Source organism: Petaurus breviceps, unplaced genomic scaffold (assembly GCF_028583685.1).
Source record: "Petaurus breviceps papuanus isolate PSGF00001 unplaced genomic scaffold, PetGlider_PUasm1.0 90845, whole genome shotgun sequence".
In the NCBI taxonomy this organism is placed as follows: domain Eukaryota; kingdom Metazoa; phylum Chordata; class Mammalia; order Diprotodontia; family Petauridae; genus Petaurus; species Petaurus breviceps.
Window position 1 is genome coordinate 20,477,456 of NW_027187359.1, and position 27,696 is coordinate 20,505,151.

The following is a 27,696-nucleotide window of genomic DNA, read 5'->3' on the forward strand; positions in this document are numbered from 1 at the left end:
TGTGCTTATTAAGATTCTAACAAATCATTTCAGAATTACATTTCTTTTTTTTTTTTTAAGCAATTGGGGTTAAGTAACTTGCTCAAGGTTACACGGCCAGTTATTTCTGGGTGTGGTGCTGAGTGTCTGAGCCCGGGATTCGATCTCCAGGTCATCCCAACACTGGAACCGGTGCTCTTACTCGCTGAGCCACCTGGCCGCCCCGAGAATTACATTTCAATAGAGTATGCCTTACAGGAAGTGTCTACTTTTTCCCTAAGTCTTAAGATCATAGCTGTAGTGAGAAGGGAACTGAGAAGTCAAACCCAGGCTTACAAACCAGAGGTCACCTGGTTAATTTAATTAACCTCTCTTAGGCAACATTTCCTCAAATATGTCCCATGGATTCCTGATGTTCCAAGAGATCTTGTCTGTAAAGGAATTTCAGTACTAGCGAGACTTTCCCTCTCAACCTTTTACTGTGTTCTGGCCTCCATTAGAAGTCTGCCAAAGCCTATGTACCTCCTCTCAGAATAACGTGTGTTGCCTATGTTTGTAATTGAAAGAAATCTCAAGGGTGGCTACATGGCACAGTGAATAGAGCACTGACCTTGGAGTCAGGAGGACCTGAGCTCAAATACAGCCTCAGACACTGACACACTTACTAGCCGTGTGACTTGGGCAAGTCACTTAACCCCAATTGCCCTCCAAAAAGAAAAAAAAAATCTCAGAGGTTAGTGAAAATAAAAGATACGATTTTTTTTTCACATCCAAGTTCACAGACTTCTCTGAAATTGATCCATTTATCTCTTGATGGTCTGGAGATCCATAGTTTAAGAACCCCTGCTCTAAAATAGTGAATAAAAATTTAAACATACATTAAAAATACTCATATGAGGAGCGGCCAGGTGGCTCAGCGAGTAAGAGCACCGGCCCCAGAGTTGGGATGACCTGGAATCTAATCCGGGCTCAGATACTTAGCACCACACCCAGAAATAACTGGCTGTGCAACCTTGAGCAAGTTACTTAACCCCAATTGCTTTAAAAAAAAATACTCATATGAGAAATAATCTTTCAGCATGAGAACAGGCTTAATTGCCTCTGTTTTGCTCCAGAATTTCCCTGACTCCCCGTTTTTATCCCAAGACATTTAATCTTCTTTAAAGATTAAGAGTGACCTCACATGAAAAATAGAGCTAATAATACTTTTAGAACCTGTTTCATAGGGATGTTATGGAGATCTAAAGAGATACCAGATATAAAACTGATTTTCAAATGTTAAAGTTATCCTTGTAAGCCTCTGATGGTGATAATCATGATTTGGTGATGATGGATTTCTGGACATATTTTTTTTTTTGCTTTTTTTTGGAGGGGGGAAAGTAAGGCAGTTGGGGTTAAGTGACTTACCCAAGGTCACATGGCTAGTTTTTGTGTTAAGTGTCTGAGGCCACATTTGAACTCAAGTCCTCCTGACTCCAGGGCCAGTGCTCTATTCACTGAGCCACCTAGCCGACCCTCTGGAAATAATTTTTGCAGAAATTTATTTTAATACAAAATTAATTTAGGAACTACTACTTTAAAGGGTTGTACCTACCAAGAGTCTTAAATGTCATTTAATATACTTAAGCTCTGGGTCTCTGTGGTTCTATTAAAACCTTGCCTTCTTTATGACTAACTTTGAAACAGACAAGCTGCCACCTTCCATAACCTGCAGGTTTTAGACTAATTTTCTACAAATTACCTACACACACATAATTCTTATACTTGAAAATAAATGTCAGTGAGACGTTAAGGAAATGTTGGAGTTGCATAAAATGAAAACAAAACTGCATACTATAAGAAATGATGGATAGACTCTCCAATAGCCACTCCTATAATTAAAATCCATGAACCATATCGATTAGTGAAAAAAATCTATTGAATCTATTAATCTTGAAACAGTATTTAAATGATAGAAGCCATATATAGCTACAAAAGAGACCCCCGCCTTATCTCTGGATTCTAAGAGAAGTCAGAGGCAGAGGAATATGCCAAGAAGAAGACTCCTTTGGTCACTGAAAGGGAAGTGGAATGGGCAAAGTGCTTTGGAGTTTGGTGTCTTACACTCATGCATCTAGGTAAGTAGAGAAGGAATTAAAAATTGGGGCTTGGAGAAGATAGTTAGAGTTTAATAACTGATATGAAACAAGTGCCCATGAGAAAATAAAAAGTTCTTTCTCCAGCCCATTTTTATCAGTCTCCATTTAAATTGCTGAATGAATGAAAAAAACATTTATTAAATTCTTACTATGTACTGAACTGTATGCTAAGCGCTAAATATATAAAAACAAAAGTAAAGCTAGTTCTTGTCTTCAAGGAACTTACATTCTAATATGGGAAGACAACACATATACCATGTTTCCCTGATAATAAGACACTGTCTTATTAATTTTTTTGGACAGAAAAACACCAGAGGGCTTATTTTCAGGGGAGGGCTTATTTTAATGAACATTGACAGCAATTTTAATAAACAGGTAAATGTGAACAAAAAAATGTGCCTTTATTCAATAAGCAAATCACTGGGGAAGAACAGGATGAAGCGCTCACTGCTGCAGCTCTGATTGGATGCAGCTCGGAGCGCGGCATGCGTTTCACGGGGGGGGGAGGTCGGTGCATACAGAGGGTAGCGTATAGCACAGGGGATCACCTTCACTAGAGTAGCAACCTCAATAGGGCTTACTTTCGGGGGAGGGCTTATTTTAGAGGAATCTTACACAGTAAGGGGAGGGCTTATTTTCGGGATAGGTCTTATTATCGGGGAAACACATTAGGAACCACACCCCCACAATTCTGTTTATTTAGAACTTTTTCTCCTCTATTAACAAGGAGAGAAAAATTTATTTTAGAAAATGGTTGGGCAGCCACAGATTTACTCCTTCTGCCTCAGTTCTGGGCACCTTTCTCTAGCCTTGTTTTCAATCTATTATAACTCAGAATCATTTCTTCCTCAATCAATCAACAAACCTCCTGTGTTGAGCATTTACTATCTGCCAGCTATTGGGCTAAGTGCTGGGGACACAAAGAAAGGAAAAACAAACATTTCCATTAAGGAGTATAAATCTCCTGAGGGAGACAACATGTACATGACTAGGTGTGTCTAAGATATGCAGAATCAATAGAAGATATTCTGAGAAGGAAAAGCTCCGATAGCTGAGGGTAACCAGGAGAGACCCCCTGCAGAAGACAGGATTTGTGCTGTGTATTGAAAGAAGCTAGAGAAATTAAAGAGGCAGCATTGATGGTGGAGAACATTCCAAGCATTGGGGGGGGGGGGAATTGCAGGGGGCCAGGGCGGGGTAATCCAGTGTGAAGGTACACATATGGAGATGGAAACTTATATCAAGAAATGGTCAGCAAACCAGCATACCTGTATCATAGAGTGCACAGAGGGGAGTAAAATGTCAAAAGATTGGAAAGGGGGGGCAGGGTTAGATGTTAAAGAGCTTTTAGTGTCCAACATAAGGACTTATTTTTGATCTTGAAAATAATGGAAACTTATTGAACAGTGGGGTGACATAGTCAGACCTATGTATTAGAAAAACAAAATCATCATGCAACCCAAATAGTGGATGAATTGGCTTTTAGAGCCTCTTTTACTGTATTTAGCATAATTCCTGATGGGAATCCTCAGAAGATTCCATTTTCTATTTGACATTAAAAAGAATTAAGGGATAGTGTGAGCTTGTTCACCACTTGTCTTATATTCAGGTGAATAGTGGGTTTCATATGAATCACATAGTAATTTATCAATTAAAGTTTAATGTTAACCTCTAATTAATTATAGTGCAGAGCTGATGAAATTCAAGAAAACAGAATCTGCCTTTGAAAGGATCATTACTGAAATCATTCACAATATGTCTAACCATGATGTACAAATGACTTCAGCTGCAACTGAAAAAGAGAGCCCCCCCAATATAGGAAAGGAAAAGAAAAAGTAGTATTTCAGTATACAGGGAGTGGTCCACTTTAGACAGGCAAGCAGAGAACAGATATACTATCTAGTTATACTTAATGCACATGACAAAATACTCTGGGAGCAACTGCATAGCAATTGTTAACACGTCCTATTACATGGACTCACTCAAGGCTTAATCAAGGTTCGAAGTCATATGAAAAGACCCCACTGAAGTTTGATTAGGAAAGGCTTTTGGTTTTAGGTACTTTCTTTGTTTACTTCATGCATCATCAATACTGTATGCTAATAACATGTGTTTTATTTTAATTAAATATATACTCCATTTAAGTGATAGAAGAGAATTCTTTTAGTAATACCTGGCCTATTACCAAAGAGAACTTTTCTTTTTTTTTCTTTTAGGATCTTAAAAAAAATTCTTGACTGTTACTTGACAGCACACTCAATTCACAAGTACCCAAGTGTTCTTTAGATGAACTCTTAAGTACTCTCATGATTAAGTCATACAAAGTTAGTGTCAATACCCCATCCAGGTGTGCAGATTAAAGGACCTTACCTAAAATAAGTTGTATTATTTTATTTTGTTTCTTTTTCTCTCCTCTTTTAACTTGTTCTTTAGGATTTTTTAAAAATTATTTTCTGATAACCATAAAATTTTATCTTGAAATTATATAGAACATATGTATTACTTTCCATTAAGGCGATATAGAGAGAATGTTTGCATGTAATATATGTCTGCTTAAGAATAATGAAGCATATGTAAGGAAGTGGACTTATCTAACAAAACCTCTTATTGAATGAATTCCAGCCTTCTTGGGTGCAAAGGGCTCTATATCACTACCTTTTCAGGCTGAAGTAACTCAACCTCTGTTTTGCAGAGGTCCAATACCCATAGAAGTCACTAGAATTCTAATGTGAATTGTTTGAAGTGATGAATTTAACCTTTGAAACATGTTCTATAAGTCAGAACTGATAGTCTACCTTAAGCTTCTTTGGATTGCACATAGAATAAAGATTCTTAACTTTTTTATGTGTCAGGGACACCTTTGGCAGATTGGCAAAAGAGGCTATGGAGGAACCCTTCTCACAATAATGTATTTAAATACACAAAAGAAAATTCCCAAGATTAAAAAGGAAATGAAATTATATTGAAACATGTTATCAAGTTTTGATTTTTTTTAATAGCACCTGGATCTCAAGTTAAGAATGCCGTGCTTAGAAGGACATGCCCAAGCAACTATAGGTAGTCTTGTACTGGACCTTTAAAACCAAGCTTGTTAAAAAAAAAAACAACTAAGATTGTATAGATTATTCCTGCTTAATAAATACTTTTAAGTTATTGGTTGGTTAAGTATTTCCTGGTCTAGGATCACAGACTGTTTGTTATCATAACGTAGAATGACCCTCTAGGGACATAAAAGTAGGCACCATGGTCTCATGACTCCTCAACATGACTTCTAAACTACAGTGCAGTTCACTTTTCTGCATTTTTTACCCCAGAATTCTGGGGTTCAAGGATTGAAGCCCTTCATTTAATCTATTCAATTCACCAAAAGATAGCAATATATCCTTTAGCTTTCCTATGTTTCTATTTCATATCCTTATTTTTATAAGATTTTGTGCACGTACCTCCACTGTCAATGAAGTACCTTATCTCATGAAAAAATACTATTTTTATTACAAAGTTGGATTCATAATCATTTGCCCTAAATAAGAAGTTTTTGTGAAATTATAAATACTAGTACTTCCCTAACAAACACTGTATGTCAGGAGGAGCCAGAGCAGGTAGGAGGACTTTCCAATTAAGGATCTCTTCATTTAATAGTTAAATACACATAAGGGACAGGAACCCTTAGGGAGAATTTTTGGTAGAAGATGCATGTGGCATGCACAAAGACTTTGATGAAAGTAATTCAATACATAATTTTTTATCCTTTCTTGATGTCTCAGTTCATTTAAGTTTCATGGCCTAGCCCTTGCCTGTCAACCAAAAAAGTTATTCCCTCCAATTTTTAACATATTTGATTTGGGAATATATAATATAATACCTACTGTGTGTCTGGCACTGTGCTAAGTGCTTTACAGATATTATCGCATTAGATCCTCACAACCACGCTGGGAGGTAGGTGCTGTTTTGATCTTCATTTTCCAGTTGAGGAAACTGACACAAGCAATGGTTAGTTAAATGATGTTTCCTGAGTCACGTGGCTAGTAAGTATCTGAGGCCAGAGCTGAACTCAAGTCTTCCTGACTCCAGGTCCAGCGCTGCCCCTACTCAGCCTCTTAGTGTCATGTGTAGATATAAGCTAGAATGTAAAGTACAAATTGAACAAGCAGGAGGCCACGTAGTGTTGTGGGAAGCAATCTGGTTTTGGAGTTAGGAGAGAAGTGGGTTTGAATGCTGCTCATATATCCTCTATTGGTGTAACCATGATCAAGTAACTTAATATCTCTGAGGTGAGACCCCAGTTTCTTTATTTGTTAAATGAGAATAAAAATACATGTATTCTATATCTCACATGGTCCTTGTGAGGTCCAAATGGGATAACGTATGTAAACCACTTCATGTAACAAAACAGCAGCTATTACTATTGGGGTGTTTGGGGTTTGTTTTTGGTTTTTTTCCCCCGGATCTGAGAGTTTTGTCACTTAGGGCTTGAGGGAAATGGAATGTGTTTTTAATTTCACATTTTGTTGGATTGAGGGGAAGTGTTGGAATGTAGCATTGGGGTGATACAATCTTGATTTGTTGCTCTCTTTCTGTGAATTGGATTCTATTGCATTCCACAGCTTCCATGTAGTAGCCCTAGATAGCAATCAAAAATAGAATGAGTTATGGTACTTTCATGTGCAAATGACTTTTCAAGAAAACTGTGGTTTTCTCACAGTGTAGTGGGGAATGTTGTGGGCTTCCTCAGAATTCACATTCAGTGAGAGATCTACATGAGGAAGTATTTATTCCATTTCTGCACTCTAGCAGAGGCAATGTGATACAGTACTAATAGGTTCTGCTTGAAGGAGCCTTCAGTCACTGTCATCAAGATTGAGTCTGAGTCCCATGGACTTTTCAAGATGAGGTTTTAGACAGATAGTAAATAACGTAGATGTTATTTCTTTGGGCTTTTAAATGAAACAGATATTGTATTTTCCAAGCACTGCTGGTAAGGAAACTAGTGGTGTGGGACAGTTTTGCCCATTTGTTTCATATACATATTAACCAACACAGCCTTAGGACACTCCAGGGATTCTTGTGTATAGACAAATAGTTTGCCATTGCATTCTTTGATGACCTCCTAGGGAGGAAAGTCTCTTTTCATGCCTTACCCTGCTCCCTTGGGTGAGGAGAAGGCTCTGCTAACATAAGTTGCCTGTTTTAGAAATGAGGAACCACTTCCCTGGAATATTGTAGATCATTAATAAATGTTTGTGAAATCAAAATGTTGTTGAAAGAGCATGGTGCGTGAATCATATGGACTATATTGAGATCTGTGAAGTGGTGGGAGCCAAGAGCTGAGAGCAAGGATATGTTTCATGTCACTTTAAAGCTCATTTCAAAGGCCACCAGCTACATGAAACCTTTCCTGATACCCCTTTATTTCTAGTTTCTGCTCCCTAAATGACAGCATATTTATTTTGTATGTCTTTTGTGGTACTTATATATGTAAATGTTGTCTCTCCCAAATGAATGTAAGTTCCTGTAAAGTAAGGGCTATTTTATCTTATATACCTGGCACCTAGCTCCATGACTGGCACATAAATGCCTGTTGGTTATTTGCATGATTGATGTCTTTTGACCTGAAAGTCTGTCTTCTGAGATCAGTTAATGACAGGCAAGTTATATGCAGTTAAGGGCCATGAGGTCAGAACCAGAGATCATAAGTATGAGAGGAAAATCAGGTTCAGTGACCAGACAGACAGACTTTGTGCCTGATTGCAAGACTATAGGGCTTATGCCAACCTGAAGCAATAGGTGTAGAAAGCAGTGTAACCACTCAAAACAGAGCCAGCTCTTAGGGTCTAGGAATTTTCCTTTAGGATATAAGGCAAATGTAGGTAGAAAGAATAGATCAAGGATGAATTAGAAAGAATTTCTAAGTTCTGGAACACTGAGATCATCTTAAGGACAGTAAGGCAGACAGAAAGCTGAACTCTGAAGGAAGAAGTGATTGAAAGGCCAAAAAGAGATGTCATTTGGAAGGAAAGAGTAAGAGAGTCCACAGACTTCAGATCTGTGAACCTAAAATGAAGGCTCATAGGTCTAAAGCTCACAACATAAGTCTAAAATATGTGGGGTGAGGGCCTCAGTGGGGGGGAGGGAATTGTAGGAGAAAGACAGCTTTCCAAAGATCCTATTGTGTTTTTTTTTTTTAAGTTAAAGCCACAAGTTAGATTGAACAGGAACTCAAGAAGCATCTGAGGACAAGATCTGGCAGGAGAGGGGTAGTCAGGAAGGAAGAAGGAACTCTGCAGAATGAGTTTTATTTCCCTAGACTAGGATTCAGTCTTTACACCATTGTAAGCTTGTCAGCTTCCCCTTTGTTTTGGATTCCTGCATTAAACACTTGAAAAAGTTAAAAGTTCGCTTTCACAGTTATGTCCTCTCGTATATGTAACAGCCTAAGTTCAGATATCATAGGTTGGATCGTGGGAAACTTGGAAAAAAATATGATGGTAGCAACGGAAAAAAATGTCTAGGCAATGGCAGTGAGCCACTCCCTGGAGCTTGCTGGTAGAAGAAAAGGGTGTCACTCCATAGGGTAGTAGGGCTTCATGGTATCATGATCTAAGTGTCACTGAAGACAGTCTAGAATGCTGGAGTCATCAGTATTGCTGTGTGGCCCATTGCAGCTGGTCCATGAAAACACTTGATTTCCAGTACCTGACTATATCAGTTCAGGACTTCTTGGCAGAGTATGATTGACTTCTAAAGGTTTTTAGTATGCCCAGGATCATGAGATCATAGATTTTGCACTGGAAATTATTTTAAAGGCCATATAGTCCAGCCTAACAATTCCTTACTAAATTAGCATTTCACACTGGTTAACCTTATGCCCCTGCTAACTTTGTTGGCCATACAGTAGCTGATAAATCTGAGGTGTCCAGCATCTCATTGAGTGGGGATACTTTATAATTTTTTATGATTAGAGGCTATTTTGTCATCTTTACCCCCCTCCCATTTTTGGTCAGAATGCTATCCGTAGGGATTAATGATCACAATCACCTTTGGAGACTTTGTTAGAGTTTGAGGGGTTTTTTGTTTTTGTTTTATTTTACTTTTTAGGAATGTATTGTTCTGATTGGATGTAGTAAAGTCCATGTGTTAAGATGCTTCATTAAGCCAATCAGACACGTGAGCATGATGCTATAATATACTTCTTAAAAAGTTAGGAGTTCTGGGAGCTGCCACTCATACAGCTCTCCTCATGGTGCTGTAATGCGAATGTAAATTTGGAAGATCTTCCCTGTCCCTAGGCTAAAGTGCACCTGAAGCCTGGGGTGGGAGGCTTGTTTTTCAGTAGATACTTCTTGATTGGCCAGTGAGTCAATAAGGTTGTTACATTCTCTGAGCCAGGAGAAGGCTATATAAGCCCTGATGTGTAGCTTTGTTTTGGGACTCACTTTGAGAAGTGTTCTGTGATTTGATCTGAATTCTGGGAAGCCGTTGTTGAGAGTCCCCCGGCTTTGAAAAAACCCAGATGTTGAAACCCAGATGTTGACTGGGTATGGATGTAATGGTTGGACAGTTTGGAAATCTGTCAACTTGATCTGTTTCTGTCTTGATAATTCTGTCTGTATATTTTGAAGTTGGGGTGCTGACCTTTTTCCCCTGAATAAGGTAAACGATATATGTCTGACTGATTAAAGTAAGCTTGTTAACCCATTTTGAGTTGCTTTCCTTTAACAAAGCAGATCCAAGAACCTGTATGGGCAGCAAACCCTGAGGACATGCTTGGGGTGCTTGCCGCTACAGGTGCCTTCTCAATTTTAAGGGATCAGTCAAGCCTTTTTAAGAATATTGTGAAAAAAAAATCCCTGCTCAATATTTTATCCCCATCAATGTTGATGTCATTACTTGAATCAAGGGTTAAGATTTATTCTAGACTGCCAGAAAAACCTGTACCAAGCATATATATCCGGGTAGGAATTCCTTGATACAAAAAAAAAAGTATATATGTATGTGTACACACATACATATATACTTCTGGCCTAGTGAGCAGGGTCCCAAATGATTAAGCTGCTTCTTGTATGCAGAAGAGTCAAGCTGACCCCAAGGGGTCAATAATGTCAAAAGAAACTACAGTGTCACAAATTTTTAATGCCCCAGTAGAGGATAAGGGTCAAAACTAAATCTATGTATGCTGCGGCAGTGCTGGACACATTGCTATTATTAGTAAGGCACCAATAATAAAATATTCATAGTATTTGTTTTCATCCCTTAACTCTTAAGTATACTGGAAACTAGTTCCATTTTCTCCAATTCCATAAAAGGTAACTAAAGCACAGAATCAGTCTTTTTTTTAGTGGTTTGTCCAAATAAGGCTGTATATGGAGTAACAAATGCATAGTAAATGACCATGTGGAGAAAGGCTTTAACTCAGATCTTGGAAACTTTTCATGAATTACTTTTCTCTGGTTACTTAGAGTAACTTTGAAGAAATGAACTACCCCCCAAAAAATGTGTGTACATATGTGTATATGTATGTATGTGTATATATATATGTATGTGTGTATATAATATACATATTTGTGTACACACATATAGGATGTGCAGTTAAGGCTTTCTCTGCTGAAACTTTTGGATTATACAGACCTGTGGTTTTAACAACCATATGACAAAATTGTTCTATGCCCATTTCCCATGCTTGGCTCTGGTTTCCATTTATGCCTGTGGTAATTATATGTGACTGATGATTTGTGTTTAAGCAGAAATTGATATAAAGTTTGGGGAGGTGGTGTAGTCTCACAGAGAAGTTTTAATGATAGATAACTTGATTATTTTTTTTTTTTGCTTTTTTTTTTCTAAGGGCAATTGGGGTTGTGACTTGCCCAAGGTCACAGGTCTAGTTTTTGTGTTAAGTGTCTGAGGCCAGATTTGAACTCAGGTCCTCCTGACTCCAGGGCTGGTGCTCCATTCACTGTGCCACCTAGCCACCCCTAACTTGATTATTCTATGCCTCCATATATCTCTTCATGTAGAGAGTATAGTTGTTATTACTTGATTCCTCATAAGATCACTATTCTAGACTATACCTACATAAATGAAAAGGAAGATTATTTGACATTGCCCTAAATTCTAAATCTCTGGTATGACCAAACCTAGAATTGGTCAGAAATTAATTCTAAAATGCTTTTTTGAGAAAATTCCCCCTCTGATTTTATAAAGTCCAGTCCTAACTGCCGAGGACCAAGCCTAATGAAGTGTATGTGGAAGGGTGTAGTTTGTTGTTTACTTCCTCTAGTTTCCACATCCCATGCCTATAAAGGAATTATTACTATGAGCCTCATAATTTCCCTGCTAAGTACATGTCCTCAGTAAGTGAATCTCAAAGTTCAGACTTGGGCTGCTAATTTTCATTTAATCAACAGGCGGGAAAACATAGTCTGGAATGCCAAGTATGTGAATGAAAAATATTTAGTCATTCTTGAAATGATAGGAATGTTTTTCCAACAAGCTTAAATAAACACATACTCTATTGGGGCAGTGTTCAACTTTTTTTTGGATGAGAGACAACTCTCAGGCAACTAAACAGAAGTTAATGAAGGTTATTAAGAGACATTCCCTTCAGGAAAGGATTGTGGAAGCTTTTTCTTCCCCTTCAAGCAAGGATTCTACCATTTTTTTCCCTCAAAGACCCTTGATCAGGATATTAAAATTGGTTTAGTTTTTGGCTTTTTATTCAGGTTCTTAGGACTGAAAGTTTGCAGTTACTCCTCATACCACCTGGACTTTTCCTTAGTTAGACCCTTCCTATTCTAAAGGGTTTATCTTCACCTCCTTCCCCATTGTGCTTTAATTCTATGAAATGGATTGGTTTGAGCCTGCCCAGGTTTAAGCTTTTGATGGTGATTTTTATGTAATTGATTGCTGTTTCTTTATTCCTTAAGCCAAGAAGTATGATTACAAATTAATGTTATTGGACTATATGACTTCTGATTTCAATGTGGGATCCTTGTTTTTAGAGACATGTCAGAACTTATCCATTCCAAAGTGCCTATGTGAAATAAAATAGCACAGTGGTATGTAAAATGCCTTCTATGATAGTCCCTATATAGATAGTACCTATGATTGCATCACATTTATTAAGTGTCACTATGTGCCAAGAAATATGCTAGGCACAGGAGATATAAATGCAAAGAATGAAACAATCTCTACCCTCAGGGATCTTACCTTTTTTTTTTTTTAGTCCAAGTCTGGAGTAGAACGTGGGTCTTTTTAAAATTTTTTAACTAATCAACTAATTTTTAGTTTTCAACATTCACTTCCATAAGCTTTTGAGTTTTAAATTTTCTCCACCTTCCTTCTACTTCTGAAGACATCATGCAGTCTGATATAGCTTCTGCAATGTGGCTGTTATTGTATACAGTGTTCTCCTGGTTCACTCAGCATAACTAAGCATCAGTTCATATAAGTCTCTCCAGGTTTTTCTGAAATCTACCTGTTTATCATTTCTTATAGCACTATAGTATTCAATCACATTCATATACCACAACTTGTTCAGTCATTCCCAAATTGATGGACATCCCCTCAATTTCCAATTCTTGGCCACCACAGAAAGAGCTGCTATAAATATTTATATACATGCAGATCCTTTTCCCATTTTTATGATCTCTTTGGAATATAGACTTAGAAGTTGTATTATTGGGTCAAAGGGTATGCACAGTTTTATAGTCCTTTGGACATAGCTCCAAATTGCTTTCCAGAATGGTTGGATCAACTCACAATTCCACCAGCAATGCATTAGTGTTCCAATTTTCTCACATCTCCAACATTGATCATTTTCCTGTTTTGCTATGTTAGCCAATCTGACAGGTGTGGTGTGGTACTTCAGAGTTGCTTTGATTTATATTTCTCTAATCAATAGTGATTTAGAGCATTTTGCGTATGACTATAGATAGCTTTAATTTCTTCTTCTGAAAATTGCCTGTTCATATCCTTTGACCATTTATCAGTTGGGGATTACATTCTTAATAATAGAAAACTGTACAGTTTTTTGCATGTGAGCATCTTCTGTTGTCAGTGGTTCTTAATATTTGATGTCAGTAGTTCCAAGAAATTCCCTGCAGGTCAGTGGCTACTGCCTCAACCTCCCAAACATTTCAGGCTTAATTGATAATCAGAAATCTTGAGTACAGATTAGCATTTTCTCTGTAACTTGAGTCTTAGAGAGTTGTCAGAGAGATTAAGTAGTCTATTTAGAATTTCATTGACAGTATGTATCAGTGGCAGGATTTGAACTAGGGTCTTCCTGACTCAAAGGGCAGGTTTCTATCCATTATGCCGTGCTCTCTCTATTAATTACTTGACCCAAAGTTTTAAAATATCATTGTCAAAATCAATTCAGGTAATTCATTTGAACAAACATTTATTATTTACAATACTCATTTGTTACAGTTTATTCATATAATTAAAAAGAAAATTTTAAATAATTTTCAAAAAGTATATATTGAGATGTTACTATATACTTGGCACTGCACTAACAGATGGGGGCGGGGGAGAACATCTTTGCACCAAGTGAGAGGTTAGATCAAATGATCTTCCAATTCTAGTAGCCTGTGCTCCTAAATGTAAAACATTGTTCCATCCTTTAGAGTTTACAATACAAATGAGAACACAAAACTAACACATATGAAACAATGATGAACAGTAACAGAGCATCTAAGAGCCTAATTATGTGTTACAGAGAATGAATGCTATAGGAGTTCCGAGGACAGGAAAATCAGTGAGGGCTAAAGTAGTCAGGAAATACTTCAAACACTGCGTTGGAAAATGCTGAGGATTCAAATAGGCAGAAGGGAGAAGAGAAAGGGTATTGCTGTCAAAGGGAACACCATGAGGAATGCTGTTTCATTTGTTTTGTCTTCATAATCCCAAATACACAGGTGCTTAAAGAATGGTTGTGGATTAATTGCTTGATTGATATATAATAGAAAGTATTGGTAAATAGCTTTACTTCCTTCTTTCTGTCAAAGGTATCACCATTATTCTGGTCTTCCAGGTTCGTAAACTTAGTGGTATCCTCAACTACTCATTCTCCCTCACTCCATATATGTAGTCATTTGCCAAATCTAACTCTTTCTACTTTCACAATAACTCTTTCATCCCACCCCTTCACTCTACTCACATAGTTCATTGGCTTCCTAATTGGTCTCCCTGTCTCAAGTCTCTCCCTACTTCAGTCAGTCCTCCATACTGATGCTAAAATGAGTCGTTTTCCTTAAGCACAGAATTGACCATATCACTCCCCTACTCAGTAAACTCCGACAGCGCCCTATTGCCTCTAGAATCAAATATAAATTTCTCTGGTTAGCTTTTAAAGCCCTTCATAACCTTGTCCAAACTTATATTTGTAGCCTTATTGAATAATTTCTGTCCTCTCATTCTTCTCACATGGAACACTAGCAATCCTTCATTCCTGGAGTGAGCTCCCTCCTTACCTCACTGAATTGCTCTCTTCCCTCAAGGCCTAGCTCAAGCACCACTTTCTACATGAAACATTTCCTGACCCCCGTTAGTGCCCTCCCTCTCAAATTACCTTATATTTAACTACTTTGTATTTATTTATATTTAAATTTATCACATTATGTATAAATGTATGTGTATGTATATGTGTGTGCATGTATGTGTGTGTGTGTGTATATATATATATATATATATATATATATATACACATACAGGTACGCACATCTCTTTTCCTCCCACATTTGAATTTATGCACCTTGTAAGTAGAAATTATTTCATTCTTGCTATTTGTATCACCCTCCGGGTACTATCCACAGTCTAACACAAAGCCTGACACATAGGAGACATTTAATACTTATGGACTGATTGATATAATAGGATCAGTTTATGAAGGGCCTGAGAAACCAAACAGGGAAGTTTTAAAAATAATAATTCACATTTATATACATTGTTCTACTGGAAACAGCACTTTTCTGAGAACTTTATGGGTTGAGTAGTACAAATGTTGTTATCCTCATTTTACCAGTGTAAAAATTGGTGTAACAGAAAATAGGGAGCCATTAAACATTTTTCCAAGAAAGGATTTTTCAAGAAAATTAGTTTGGCAGCAATATTAAGGGTATTTGGGGAAGGTGGAAAGATAAGGATCACAGAGCTCAAATAGAGGACTATTACAATAATGCAAGTGTGAGGTTTATTGATAAGGATCTAAATAGAGTAAGAATAGTGGGAATGAAAATACAGGGAAGAATTCGAAAGGTAATTTGAACCAAAAAAAATTAAGGTGGTGATTGTATATGGAGAAAAGGGATGAGACAAAAATGACCTTAAGATTTCAAGCCTTAGGTTAGCTGTGATACTACTTAGTTTTGCCATTGTGGATCAATTCTGTTCTGGATGTGTTGAGTCTGAAATTAACTAGACACCCCTTAGCAAAATTTCGGGTCATTCTACCTAATTTATAACTATATTTCAAAAAAAGTCATTCTCACATTTTTAAATTAACCATAGCTTGATGTCTTGAAAGGTCAACCAGATTCATCATTTTTCTTTCAAAATATCACCTAGTTCACATCTTCTGTCTTACCTTATGAGAAAACAGTTGTCCCTGACCATTTCTATACCGTACTGTGTTATATCTGGAGTTTCCAAGAAGAATTACATGGTGGCAATGGAGAATTCACAACATAAGCCATAAGGCTGTGTAACCTTAATACTGCATTCCATATTTCATCTGCCAGTCCAACAGAGGATTTACAAAGAAGTTCTGACCTTGATTTTGCAGTCAGATCATGAAGCAGGACACAAGGATCCTTGAAAGGATTCTCAGCTGGTTCACATATCAATCAATACCAAAGTATTTACTAAGTGCCTGCTATTTGCCAAGCACTGTGAGAGGCACTATGCACATACTACACTTAGTTTGGCAGTTTGGGAACAGAAATAGACATTATTTGTTTCCCTGATGGGAAAGCATCAGCAGTACCATGCACTCAAGGCTGCTATTTAAAACAATTCAGGGAGTCCTCACTTTTAATAAGGCTTATCATTTGGAAAATCTAGTCAGGATTTAGGGTGCTTTAAGACCATAGCATTTTTGATGACTAAGCAGTCTAATTTCTAGGTTCCAATTTTCATCATTCATGGGAAACAGACTTTTTCCCCCCAAACATTATTCTTCTTCGTGAGGAACCAATAAGCTCATAAACTCTTAGAAGTGTAAAATACCCTAGAGATCATCTAGTCAAACTGCCGTCCAACCTGTTAGCTATCCTTTTCAGCTATGTTGTCAGAAAATTTAATAACTTTTCCCTCCACACCTTTATTCGTGTCATTGATAAAAATATTGTACAGAATAGTTCATCTGTACTGGGTCACCCAGTACCTGTGTGTGAGATCCTGAAGAAGTTATTGCTGTGTGTTATTGTACACTTGGATATTGTATAGCAGTAAGGATCACACAGTTGAGAAAGCAGTATTGTTATTGAGTTTGGTTTTTGTCTTGACATTTGTCTTTTAAATTTTTACTTCTTACCTTTACATCCTCACTCTGTAAGAACAGAGAAAGCAGATCTTTTTTTAAAAGCTTTTTAAGAATTGTCTGTTAAATAAGAGTAAATAGGCTATGAGTAAGATCCTAAGGGTCTCCTCTTTGGAATAAAGTATATCTATTTCAAGTGAACAGAGTTCTTCTTTTGGGTACATGGCCCTATTCCAAAGGGTTGGGATTACCAGAAGCCTGACCTTCCAGATAAGTGGGTTGTTACTATATATACATGCCAAAGTGCCCATGAGCTAAACGATACAGCTATATAAAAACTTCTGCATTTATATTCATTCCTGCTTTCTTGCTTTCACCTTACTACTATAATAATATATCCCTCTTTTTTAATTCTATAAAATTGTGTTTTTAAAGTAGTCATTTTTATAAAGCTATACTCCCTACATAATATATTCAGTGGTTCACTATATATATATATATATATATATATATAATAAAATTGAATTTGTAAATAGAACCAAAAGCATAGAATAACAAGATTTCTTCTTTATTCCCTTTTGTTAAGTTGGGTGGATGTCATGAGGCCTGACACTGAAAAATCACACTACAGAGTATGCTGAAAACTATTTAAAAGGAGGCAGGTAGGTGGTGCAGTAGATAGAGCATTGGACCTAGAGTCAGAAAGACCTGAGTTCAAATCCACCCTCAAGTACTTACAAGCTGTGTGACCCTGTGTGACAAGTCACTTAACCTCTGTCTGCCTTAGGTTTTTCATATATAAAATGGAGGTAGTAATAGCACCTTACTCCCAAGGTCATAATGAGGATAAAATGAGATATTTGTAAAACTCTTTTTAAACCTTAAAGCATTGTATAAATGCTAGCTAAAAACTATTTTAAAGATCTTTTTTACCTTCTAATGATACTATAATAATAGTTTCTTTTTATCTGTGGTAAAGGAATACAAAGTAAATACTGGATAGAGGGCCAGCTTTGGAGTCAGGAAAACCTGGGCTCAAAAGTTTTACCCCTAACACACATAGGAGAGGGTGTGTGTGTGAGAGAGAGACAGACAGACACAGAGACAGAGATACACCATGTGCAAGTCACTTAACCTATTAATGTCCTAGGCTACTTTATTGATCTACAAGTGTAGAAGGAGTTTTTACATCTGGGATTCTCCCATATGGATTGAATCACAGGTCCAGGACAAAAGAAGACAAATCAGCAGTGACTGTTTTTCTGTTTCCTATAGTATAGGAAAAAATAAAGACAAAGGCCAAAACTCCCTGGAGAAAGCATACAAAATGGATGAATAAGTGTCAAGTGAATATGGCTGCTTCTGTATCTGACTGTAACAAAGAACAACTCCAGGGAACATCTTTGAAACCTCTACTTTAAAATGTGAATGTATAAATGGTGAAAGAAATTCTGAGCAGGGGAATGTTGTGATGAGAAAAATATAAAGGGGGGGGGGTGAGTAAAAGATAATGAAACATGTACAGGCTGAAAGTATTTGAAAATTCTAGCTACAGTGGTTCAGTTTCCATGACTCAATGAGATTTAAACACACAAACTCTCATCCTGGGAATTCCCATTCTCAGATTAGGGGATTTTTATGGGATTCTTGTCCTCTTTCCATGTACAGCAATTTCCCTTACATAGGTTTATTTGGGAAAATGTCATCTTAATCGTACAACAACCTCTTGCCTACAGTTATGCTGACATTTTTCTGACTCAGTATCAAATAGATCGTATTTAAACCGACATTGTGGTCATAGAACCAAGTATGGAGATAGAATAAAGCAGATAAAGCTGTCTCCTTAGGTTTTCTAGTAGCAAGCTTTATCACAAGTCTTATGATCCTGGACAAGATATAGTCAATTAATTGCCTAACTTAGGTGAAGATATATTTAACTTTTAAGGTGCTATATACACTGTGAGTACAGCTTAGCAGACTCTTAATTTTCCCATTCATTAGATGACCATGTGGCATATCCAAGTCTAGGAGAGTCTATCATCAGGGAGAGATTGCATGAAATGCATCTGAAAATGAAACTTAACTTCACAGTATGCTTTCTTGAAATCAGTAAACATACCTAAGAAGCCATAGAGAAAAGGTGTGTTATAAAAAAGACAAGATGTTACCAGAGCCAAAACAGTGAGTATGAAAAGGTTACTGAGCCAGTCCAGCTGCCTTGTTTCTTTTCTCTTACCTTATAAAAAGAGGTTTGAAAGTAAAAGCCAATGTTTTAAAAAGTAAGAATCCGAGTTTCTGAAAAGTAAGATCTTTGTTCCTACAAATCCATCTAATGCAGACCAGCAATGGTGGTGCACACCTGAAATCCCTGCTACTAGGGACGCTGAAACTTGATGGATCATTAGAGCTTGAGAGTTCTTATATGTAGTAGGGCAAAATTCTGTTGAATATCCAGGCACTAAGTCTGGCATTATTATGGTGAGCTCTGGCCAGGGGTGGAGAGGAGAGGCGTTGGTGGGCAGAGAGACTAGGATACATGAGATGGAGGGAACCAACCCAGGTCAGAAATGGAATAGGTCAAGGTCTATCAGCACTGGGACCGGCCCATATGTGGCTTGTAGACATCCAGCCTGGGTAAGAACACACACACACACACATCCATCTAAAACAAGTTGCCAAGAACATAGGATGACTGTTTCTTAGAAAATGTTTAATAAGTTAAACTGGAGATGGGCTGGTTATTTATAACAGAAAAAGCCCTAGACTTTACATTGTAGCCAAAGACCAAAGTCAGGAGTTAACTGTACAATTGAAATCCATAGCCAGAGATAATGGTAATAATGATAGTCAAGTCAAAGTATCTAAGAGTTCTGGGGAAGGTTTCTGGGCCCCACCTGGGAATTTCCCTCCTCTCCAACACAATTACTGAACATTTGTATGGGCCTTATAACTTCCTAGGACTACATTGATATATTTCTGCATGTGGTCCTGCATGTTACCCACAGGCATATTTTTTACATAGGATTACCAACTCATGTTCTATCATCAGGCTCTAAGTGATTCTTAGGACTGCTTATCATATGCAGAAATGTAGGACCGATTTCTCCATAGAGATAATATGTAATTCAGGAAGAAATACAGGCAACTCTCCACCATTAGGATTACCAAAAAAAAAAAAATCCTGTCTCATTGGATAAAACAAGACACTAACTCATAGTTTTTGTCAAAACTTTTATAAGGTATATTTCTCTCAAATGCAATTCAGCATCATTCCACCATAGATCTAGAGCTTTTCCATATAAGTAAACTGAGGCCCAGATCACTGTGATTTTCCTAAGATCTCATGGGCAGTAAACATCAGATATAGGATTTAAAACCAAGTCGTCTGACTTCAGAGCCAATGTTCATGCCATTGCACTATACTGTTTTCTAATATTGGGGCTGTACAGTTGGAAAAATAGCATAGTCCCAGCTCTTAAGGAACATACACTCTAAAAGAAGTGTGCATCAGATATACAAATAAACGTAATCTAAGCTTGAAAACAAGAGTTCAGACAGATCTATTGATGGAGGATTTATTTCTAAACTAGGGAAATCAAGGAGAACATCATGTAAAAATCAACACATAAGTAAACTATTTAAGAAATTGCTCATTAAAGTAGAAAACAATACAATATATATTTTAAAATAACTGATGATCAAAAGGGCTTTCTTTTTGTTCTAGCCTGTGCAAAATATGGTCATACCATTCAGTGGGGTGGTATAACTAATGTGAGACACAGGAACTGGTAGTTGAACAGTGCTATATTCCAGCTTTATAAGATTTACTCCTTTTGCCTCTTCTGAATGGTTATGCTAGTTAGCAATGAAATAATCCCAAGTAGAAAAAGTAGAAGGCCTGGATCATTCACAGTTAAGATTTCTCTCTTCTGAATCACCAAGTATCAATTGAATATACATTCTTGTACTGCAGTCTAGTATTGTGTCTTTGGACTCAAGAAGCCTGGGGAGTTCTGTGTGATCTTATTAATATTCATTACCATTGCTTTGCTTTGCTTTCCCTAATATGAAGTTGGGAAAGTACTATCCTGGGAATATCCGAATCTCCTGAAAGAAAAGTGCTATAAAAATACCAAGTGTTAGTGTTCGGAAATTTGATAGCTGATGGCTTCCTTCTTGAAAAATCCGGAGAAGCTAAATGAGCTCTGCATCTCAGAAATATGTTTACTGATAAGAGAGCAACTATAGGTACCTAACATATATGATCTAAAATGTTAAATAAAAGTAAACTAGTACTTGCTCACATACTATTATATGTGAGGTTTTTTTATAGTGTTTAATAGGTAGCTGAGTTTCTCCAACTTAAGTCAGTATTAAGACTTACTTTAGTTGAGTTTTTTGTTTGTTTGTTTGTTTTTATTGTACAAGGTTGCTTGGAGAGTCCTTAAAGACCATTTGGCAGAATAACAAAGCTTGAGACATGAACCGGTCCCTCATAGATGTTAGGGGTAGGGAAACGCAAACTGGATATAGATGTAACAAACACCCATTTTTGTTCTTTATTGCTTCTAGGCTCAGAAAATATTTCTAGAATCCTTCTCCACAAAGAAGCTGTTCCAGGGTTCCCTTTAGAAATAGTTGTAGCCAAAGACAATGAATTCCTGCTGTTTCAAGCCTTCTTCCTTTGGAGGACTTTAAGGTATTTCTTTAATTCCTCAGCTGATTCAATACAAAATAAAATGGAATTTCAGGGTGATTCTTTAAGCAGTACTTCATTCAGTTCCCAAATTTATTTAGCCCTAAAGGGAAAAACACTATTGATAGTAGAGATTGCCACCCCAAATTATTTGTGTCAACTCGGGGAAGCGATCCATTGCCACCTCTCTGTTCATCTAAATCAGTGGTGGCTATTTTCTTTGCTCTAGGCAACACACATCAGTATGCAGTCATGTTTCGTGCCTCCAAAAGTCTCAGCAGAATCTATTTTGAACTGATAATCTCCAGGAAAAAAAAAACAACTTTATTTATGGAGAAAAGATGATAAAGATCTCCCATTCCAGAAAGTTATGTGCTCTCTGATGAGATTAGTACAATATGTATGTTCTCCCAGGGATATTATATGAGCATAAAAATCCAGGGGAGGCAATTATCACTGGGATTTCAAGCAATTATTTATGTAGGAATTAGGTTTTTTGCTCCTTGAAGCAGGGCCATATAGACCAGTGAGATTTTGCCCAGTAATGATGTAACATTCTCCATGAGACATGTAAAATAGCATGGGTTCCCTTCTTTCAAGAAAACAAAATGCATTTTTTATCCACAGATCAAACCTAAATAAAACTTCTTCAAGCTCCTTTGGATCAGAACCAGTCAGAATAATTTAAAGTGCATTCTAACAATATTCACCAATGTCCTCTGATAGCTCATTGTTAAATGAAAATGATTTAAGGATCCACAGGCTCATGCCAGTGGATCACAGACAGGCTTCAAGTATTAGGCTGACGTGGATATGTCCAAGGACATATCTCTTACTTGAATTTAGAGAGGCTTGCCACCAAGTTGGTTTTAGTGTGATTCATTTTCTCAAAGACCATCTCTTATGCTATAAAGAACTCACAATCTGCATTGTTGAAGGAGACTGTCTATGCCAACAAAGTCCCAAATGCTTAAGGTATTGCAGAATGATAGGATCAGCAATGACTCTTGATTCTTGGAAATACCTCTTCCCTTTTCAAAAACTGTCTCTGTAGAACTCCAGTAAGCATTCCACTGGTTCTAGCTCACTCCTGAGGCTATAAAATCCAAAACTTGAATAATTATCATTGGAAACACAAAGTACCAAATAGTTGTCTCATCTCTGTTATTTAGAACTTTATATTGCAGTCAGTAGTTACACTGTACTTTTTTTTTCTAAAAGTACTTTTTTTAAGCATTCTTATTCCTGAATAGTAAGCAACATTGCCAAGTTCTGAAGGCTAAAAGTTGGACTTGAAGGCAAACACAGACTTAACTCTATTTGATGCCAGTGTGATTAAACTGTTTCAATAGTTGATGGATCATTTTGTATTTCTGTTGTAATTTTGTTCTTGTGGAAATGTAGCTCCTACAGATGTAGCCTAAAATTGTAGGGGGAAATAAGGTACAGAAAGAGGAAGATCAAAGATCATTAAAAAGTACATTAAAGTGAAGCTAAAATCTACCCTGGATGAAATAATAGAAGGCAACAACAAAGACTACCTCTAAATCATGGCTATTAGAGAATCACTGAACTTAAAAAAGTGCTGAGCTAAGTGTTTGTTGTATGAATGAATGAATGAATGAATGAATGAACAATTGTTCCATTGACAACTATATCAAACATGTAGGAAACTTGCCATAGCATCTAAAAGAATATGTTGACTTGCATTTGGTTCTGTATTTCCCTTCACAGATGTAGAATTTCCCTACAAAGGAAAAAAGGCATTGTTCCTTGAAAAGGGTGCTGGGTTTGTTGTCAGTGGAAATGAGTTCAAATCCCAGTTCTGCTATTTATTAACTGTATAAACTTGACCTAGTCACTTCTCTTTGTGAAATAGAAGTTGGACTCTTCACCATGTCTAAGGCGTGTCAAGTTATAAATCTATGATCTTATAATACTTTCTTGCCAAATGTTAGAAAAAAGATAATGTGGAAGTGTTCACAGCTAAGATGAATTATTAATATCATTTATAATTCTGACTGCTTAATTTGCAGGGAAACAGCTTAGTCATCTCAGAGTTGTAACATAATTTGTTGAGTTTGTCCCATGTTTTTAGAAGGATAGCACTAGACAGAGAATCAGGAGACCTTAGTTTTAGACTGAGTTTGGCTAGCTATTTGACCTTGAGGCAAGGTGCTCTCCAGGCCCTGAGTTCCTCACCCACAAAAGGAGTGATTCTGTTATTCTGTGGTTCAGTTAAGTCTTAAAGATACCTGTAGTATGGAATTTAACATTCATTACACCTAATACAGGTGTTAGAGAATCTGGGTTCTGCCTCTTACTGCCAATGTGGTCTTGCACAATATTTTAATGAAAAAAAAATAAATTTTGCCCATTATACTAAATCATGGCATCTGGGGTTTAACCTGCATTACCTCATAATCCACCTCATGGAGGTTACATATGTAGTAAGAATGATACTTGTAGAATTCATTTATTCAATAAATTTATTGAGCACAGGGTGCTATGGATAATACAAAGAAATATAGACCTTTTATGCATAGTTGTATATGTTGCTGGTTGGCTTAACTGGTTGAAGCATGGTACTAATGGACCAATGGTATGGGACCCTCTTGTCTGACAAGTCACTGTTCTGTTTCAGTTCCACATTGTAACCCTAATCCTAGGCAGCCATTTTGCATTTGTGAACCATTAGTCAGCAGGGGAACCAGAGAATAGCACAAACTAATAAGTACTTTATATAGAGGCACTTAATAAATCCCTGTTAAATTTAATTGGACTGAATCATCACCACAACTGGACAGAATTCAAAAGTGACAAGAGCAGCAGTGGTATCATCTTTGTATAGGGAGATGGGCTGTATGCTAAACTTAATTCTAATCATTCTCTAAAAACAGTTCAATTTAATTTAAAAACATTTCTTTAAGCACATAGCACATGCATTGCAGTAGAGATACAAAGATCAATAGGATGCCAACATTGCAGGGAAAGAAGTGTCCAAATATCTATGACATAAGTAGGATAATAGAGTGCAAAAAAGAGAGTGAGGCAAAGCTCATTTTAAAGGGGAATTGACTTGGACCTGGAGCAGAATGATTAGGACTTCATTCACCCTGGGCAAATCTTTCAGGTTCTATAAAATAGCAATGCATTCCACATTGTATATTCTAATTTTTTTCTATACAGATTTATATTTATCTAAATGTACACTTACCCAGTGTACTTTTTAAAAGATTTTGTGGGTGTCTTATAAAACCATATGGTCAAAAAAGACCATCTAATACTATCTGTCTTTTTGTGCAGCTTGATATATAGTACAGATACACTTGTTCTTCAGTGCTCATACTAACAGAAATGAAAACAAAATAATAATAGCCATAGCACACCATTTATAATATATAATATGCATATGTTATATGTTACATACCTACACATATATGTGTGTGTGTGTGTGTGTGTATATATATATATATATATATGAGAGAGAGTGTGTGTCTTAAGGTTTCCAAAGTACTTTATATATATATATGGGGTACCCCAAAAGTCTGAATATGATTTTAAGCTATTAGAGCTTAAAACTTCACTCAGATTTGTAAAACAACTTATATTATCTCATTTTTATCCTTACAGCAGTCCTGTGAGATAGGTTCCATTTTTATCTCTGTTTTTATAGATGTGGAAACTAAGGCTGAGAGATATTGAATGACTTGCTCAGGGTCACAAGGCTAGACGTATCCAAGGAATGATTTGACTAAGGTCTTCTTGACTCCAAATCCAGCATTTTATCCACTTGTGCTAACCAGGGGCCAGAATCCAGAATCTTTGGTTCCTGCTTTAGGCACTGTAGAATATGGAACTCTCTCTTTGCTGGGATAGGCTATGATTTACACTTCTTTTCTTTGCATTAGGCTGTTTTCAGAGTCTTGTGTTTCTAAACAGAAGGTGGCTTCCCAGGGGAATGGTGGCTTTGCGGCTGAAGGTTGTGGTCAGAAACTGAATCTCTGTCATTCTGATTGGTTAATAAAGAGATGATGAAAAAACCCCACATAGTCCTAAGCAGGAAATCTTACCTAGTTATGATGAATTTTAAGGTGCTATAAGAAAATAGTAACATTATACTTCACTTAAAATATGTTAAATACCACTTAAATCTAGCCAGTAACTCTTTGTGAGGTTTCCAGCTATCCATCAACTATCCCATTTTGTACTTCAGTCAGAGGAGACATGTTAAATTACAGCACAGGAAAGTTGACCTGAAAACACAAGATATCACTCAAAATATGCATGTTGTATTAAAAGCAAAGATTATGTACTCTATACATATTTTTACTGGTAGAACACCAGCAAATTCATTATTGTAATACAACATGCTAAATTATTACCTGACAAGATTTTAATAACTATAGCACATTAGAAAACTGAATAAAAATCTCAAAATCTTCTTGTTCTTCCAACAATTACAGGCAAAATGCTATGAACTTCTTAACCTTTTATTTTGATTCCTTTTCCATGGGCACAGCAGATGAAACTTGAGAAAACATTATAAACTAATGGTTCCTGTGTTGGGTTGTGTCAGGAAACCACTGGTCTGTTCTATTCTCAGCCAGCTACTGAGCTGCTATGTAAATTTAGATAAGTCATTTATGTTTTCTGAACCTCATGTTTTCCATCTATTAAAAAAAAGGTATATACAGACATTCTGTTCTTGGTTCCCTCAGAGGCATGTTATAGGGAATAACTTGCCATGTGTAAAGTGCATACATGGCATTTTGGGGGGGAAAAATTACATAAATAAAATGCATTAATATATATATATATATATGTACATATAATTTCCCTGGGTCTCCTTGAGGATGTTCTTCAGAACCCGAGATTATAGTAATTTGCCTCTTAAGCAAATTGGATATTTTGGTTGATATTTTCTACCTATCTTGAATAACTTAACATCTAGTATGTCTTTTAAGGCATAGCATTAATTTTTATCACAGTTTCTGAATGAATCTTTTCACAGTATCAGAAAGTTCTCCTGCTTCCCCCCATTGTGAGAATAGGTGTTTTCTTTTCTTCCCAAAGCTTCTACATTATATCATGACAGTCATTTGAACTCTGAGCACCATATACACTTAATCAATGTAATGTTACTTGTGTGGTTATATGGTTTGTAGAAAAAGAAAGACAGATGTATATATTAATGGAGCTCAAAATGACCCCTACTGAATACATGAGAGACTATTTTCTTAGTTCCAGGGAAGTTGCTGTGGAAGATGACAGAATAATTCATAGCTGGCATCATCTTCTTTCCAGTCTTTTTTTTTTCCTTGAAGGAAAAAAAAGTCCACCTAACAGCAGGAAGAAAAAACAGATAAATGAATGAACTTTTGATCTTTCTCATCCACCTTCCATGAAAGCTTCTGTCATCTAAGTTTTGGGGGGCAGGGGCAAAGAATGTATAAACAGACTCAAATATGAGTTACTAGCCCAGATTCCTCATCTGTTCAAAGAGACAACATTGCTGGACTCAAACAAATTTCCCAAAAATCCTGGATGGGAAAGTTTAGGATTTTCCTTCAGTCACTTCACCAGATTTCTTAGTATGCTATTTCAAGATTAAATGTTATCATATCAGGCACTCATGTGTTTCAAGGATTTTTTTTTCTTTTTTACTCTTAGAACCATCGTACATTACAGTTGATCCGCCTGCTTGTGGGGTCTTATCTAACTGTACTCTGACAGAAAAGGATTGTGTTTATGGTTTCAAACTTGATCACAATGGCTGCCGAATCTGTCAGTGCAAGAACAGTGAGTATGCAGAAAATTATGTTTTTCTCAGAACTAATATGATTTTGTCAAAGCATATTACATGACTTAATCTCTTCCTCAGTGTTGTTCATGACATTCCCTTGACAACACCCAAATGGAAAAAGTCTTCCTAATCTACATAGATAAATATACACTGGTTTGTTAAAGGAAAAGGTACTTGGTTATTCTGTTAATGGCCATTCATAAGATTTCTGAAGCCAAAAAAAAAAATCAGTCACACAATGGTATTCTAGATCTTACCCAATGCATGAATCTTCTCTATTATTTCTTTGAGATATATTTGCCCAGCCTTCTCTTAAACATTTCCAGTGACAGTACTCACTGCCTCATTAGACACTCCATTCCACTTTTGAAAGCTCTCATTATTTAAATATTTTTCCTTACAATGAATCAATATCTGACTTACTTTAATTTCCACTCATTGTTTCTAGTTGTCCTCTCTATTTGTAGAGCTTACCTTTCTTCCATGCTCCCCCACTTAATTCTTATCTTCTTCAGTATTTGTACATAGTTCAATTGTTTTTCATTTTATATGATTTTTAAGTCTCCCATTGTGATCACTCTCATTTGCATACATAATAATC

General features: G+C 36.6%; 1 protein-coding gene across 4 annotated transcripts in view; it reads left to right on the top strand.

The window, feature by feature from the left end:
- CRIM1 (cysteine rich transmembrane BMP regulator 1) overlaps nt 1-27,696 on the top strand; it is a 249,232-nt gene that overhangs the window by 161,787 nt on the left and 59,749 nt on the right. For all 4 annotated transcript variants that reach the window (XM_069072192.1, XM_069072191.1, XM_069072190.1 and 1 more), the window contains one exon: nt 26,963-27,091. In XM_069072192.1, coding sequence (XP_068928293.1) covers nt 26,963-27,091 — 129 coding nt within the window. The remainder of the gene's footprint in view (nt 1-26,962; nt 27,092-27,696) is intronic.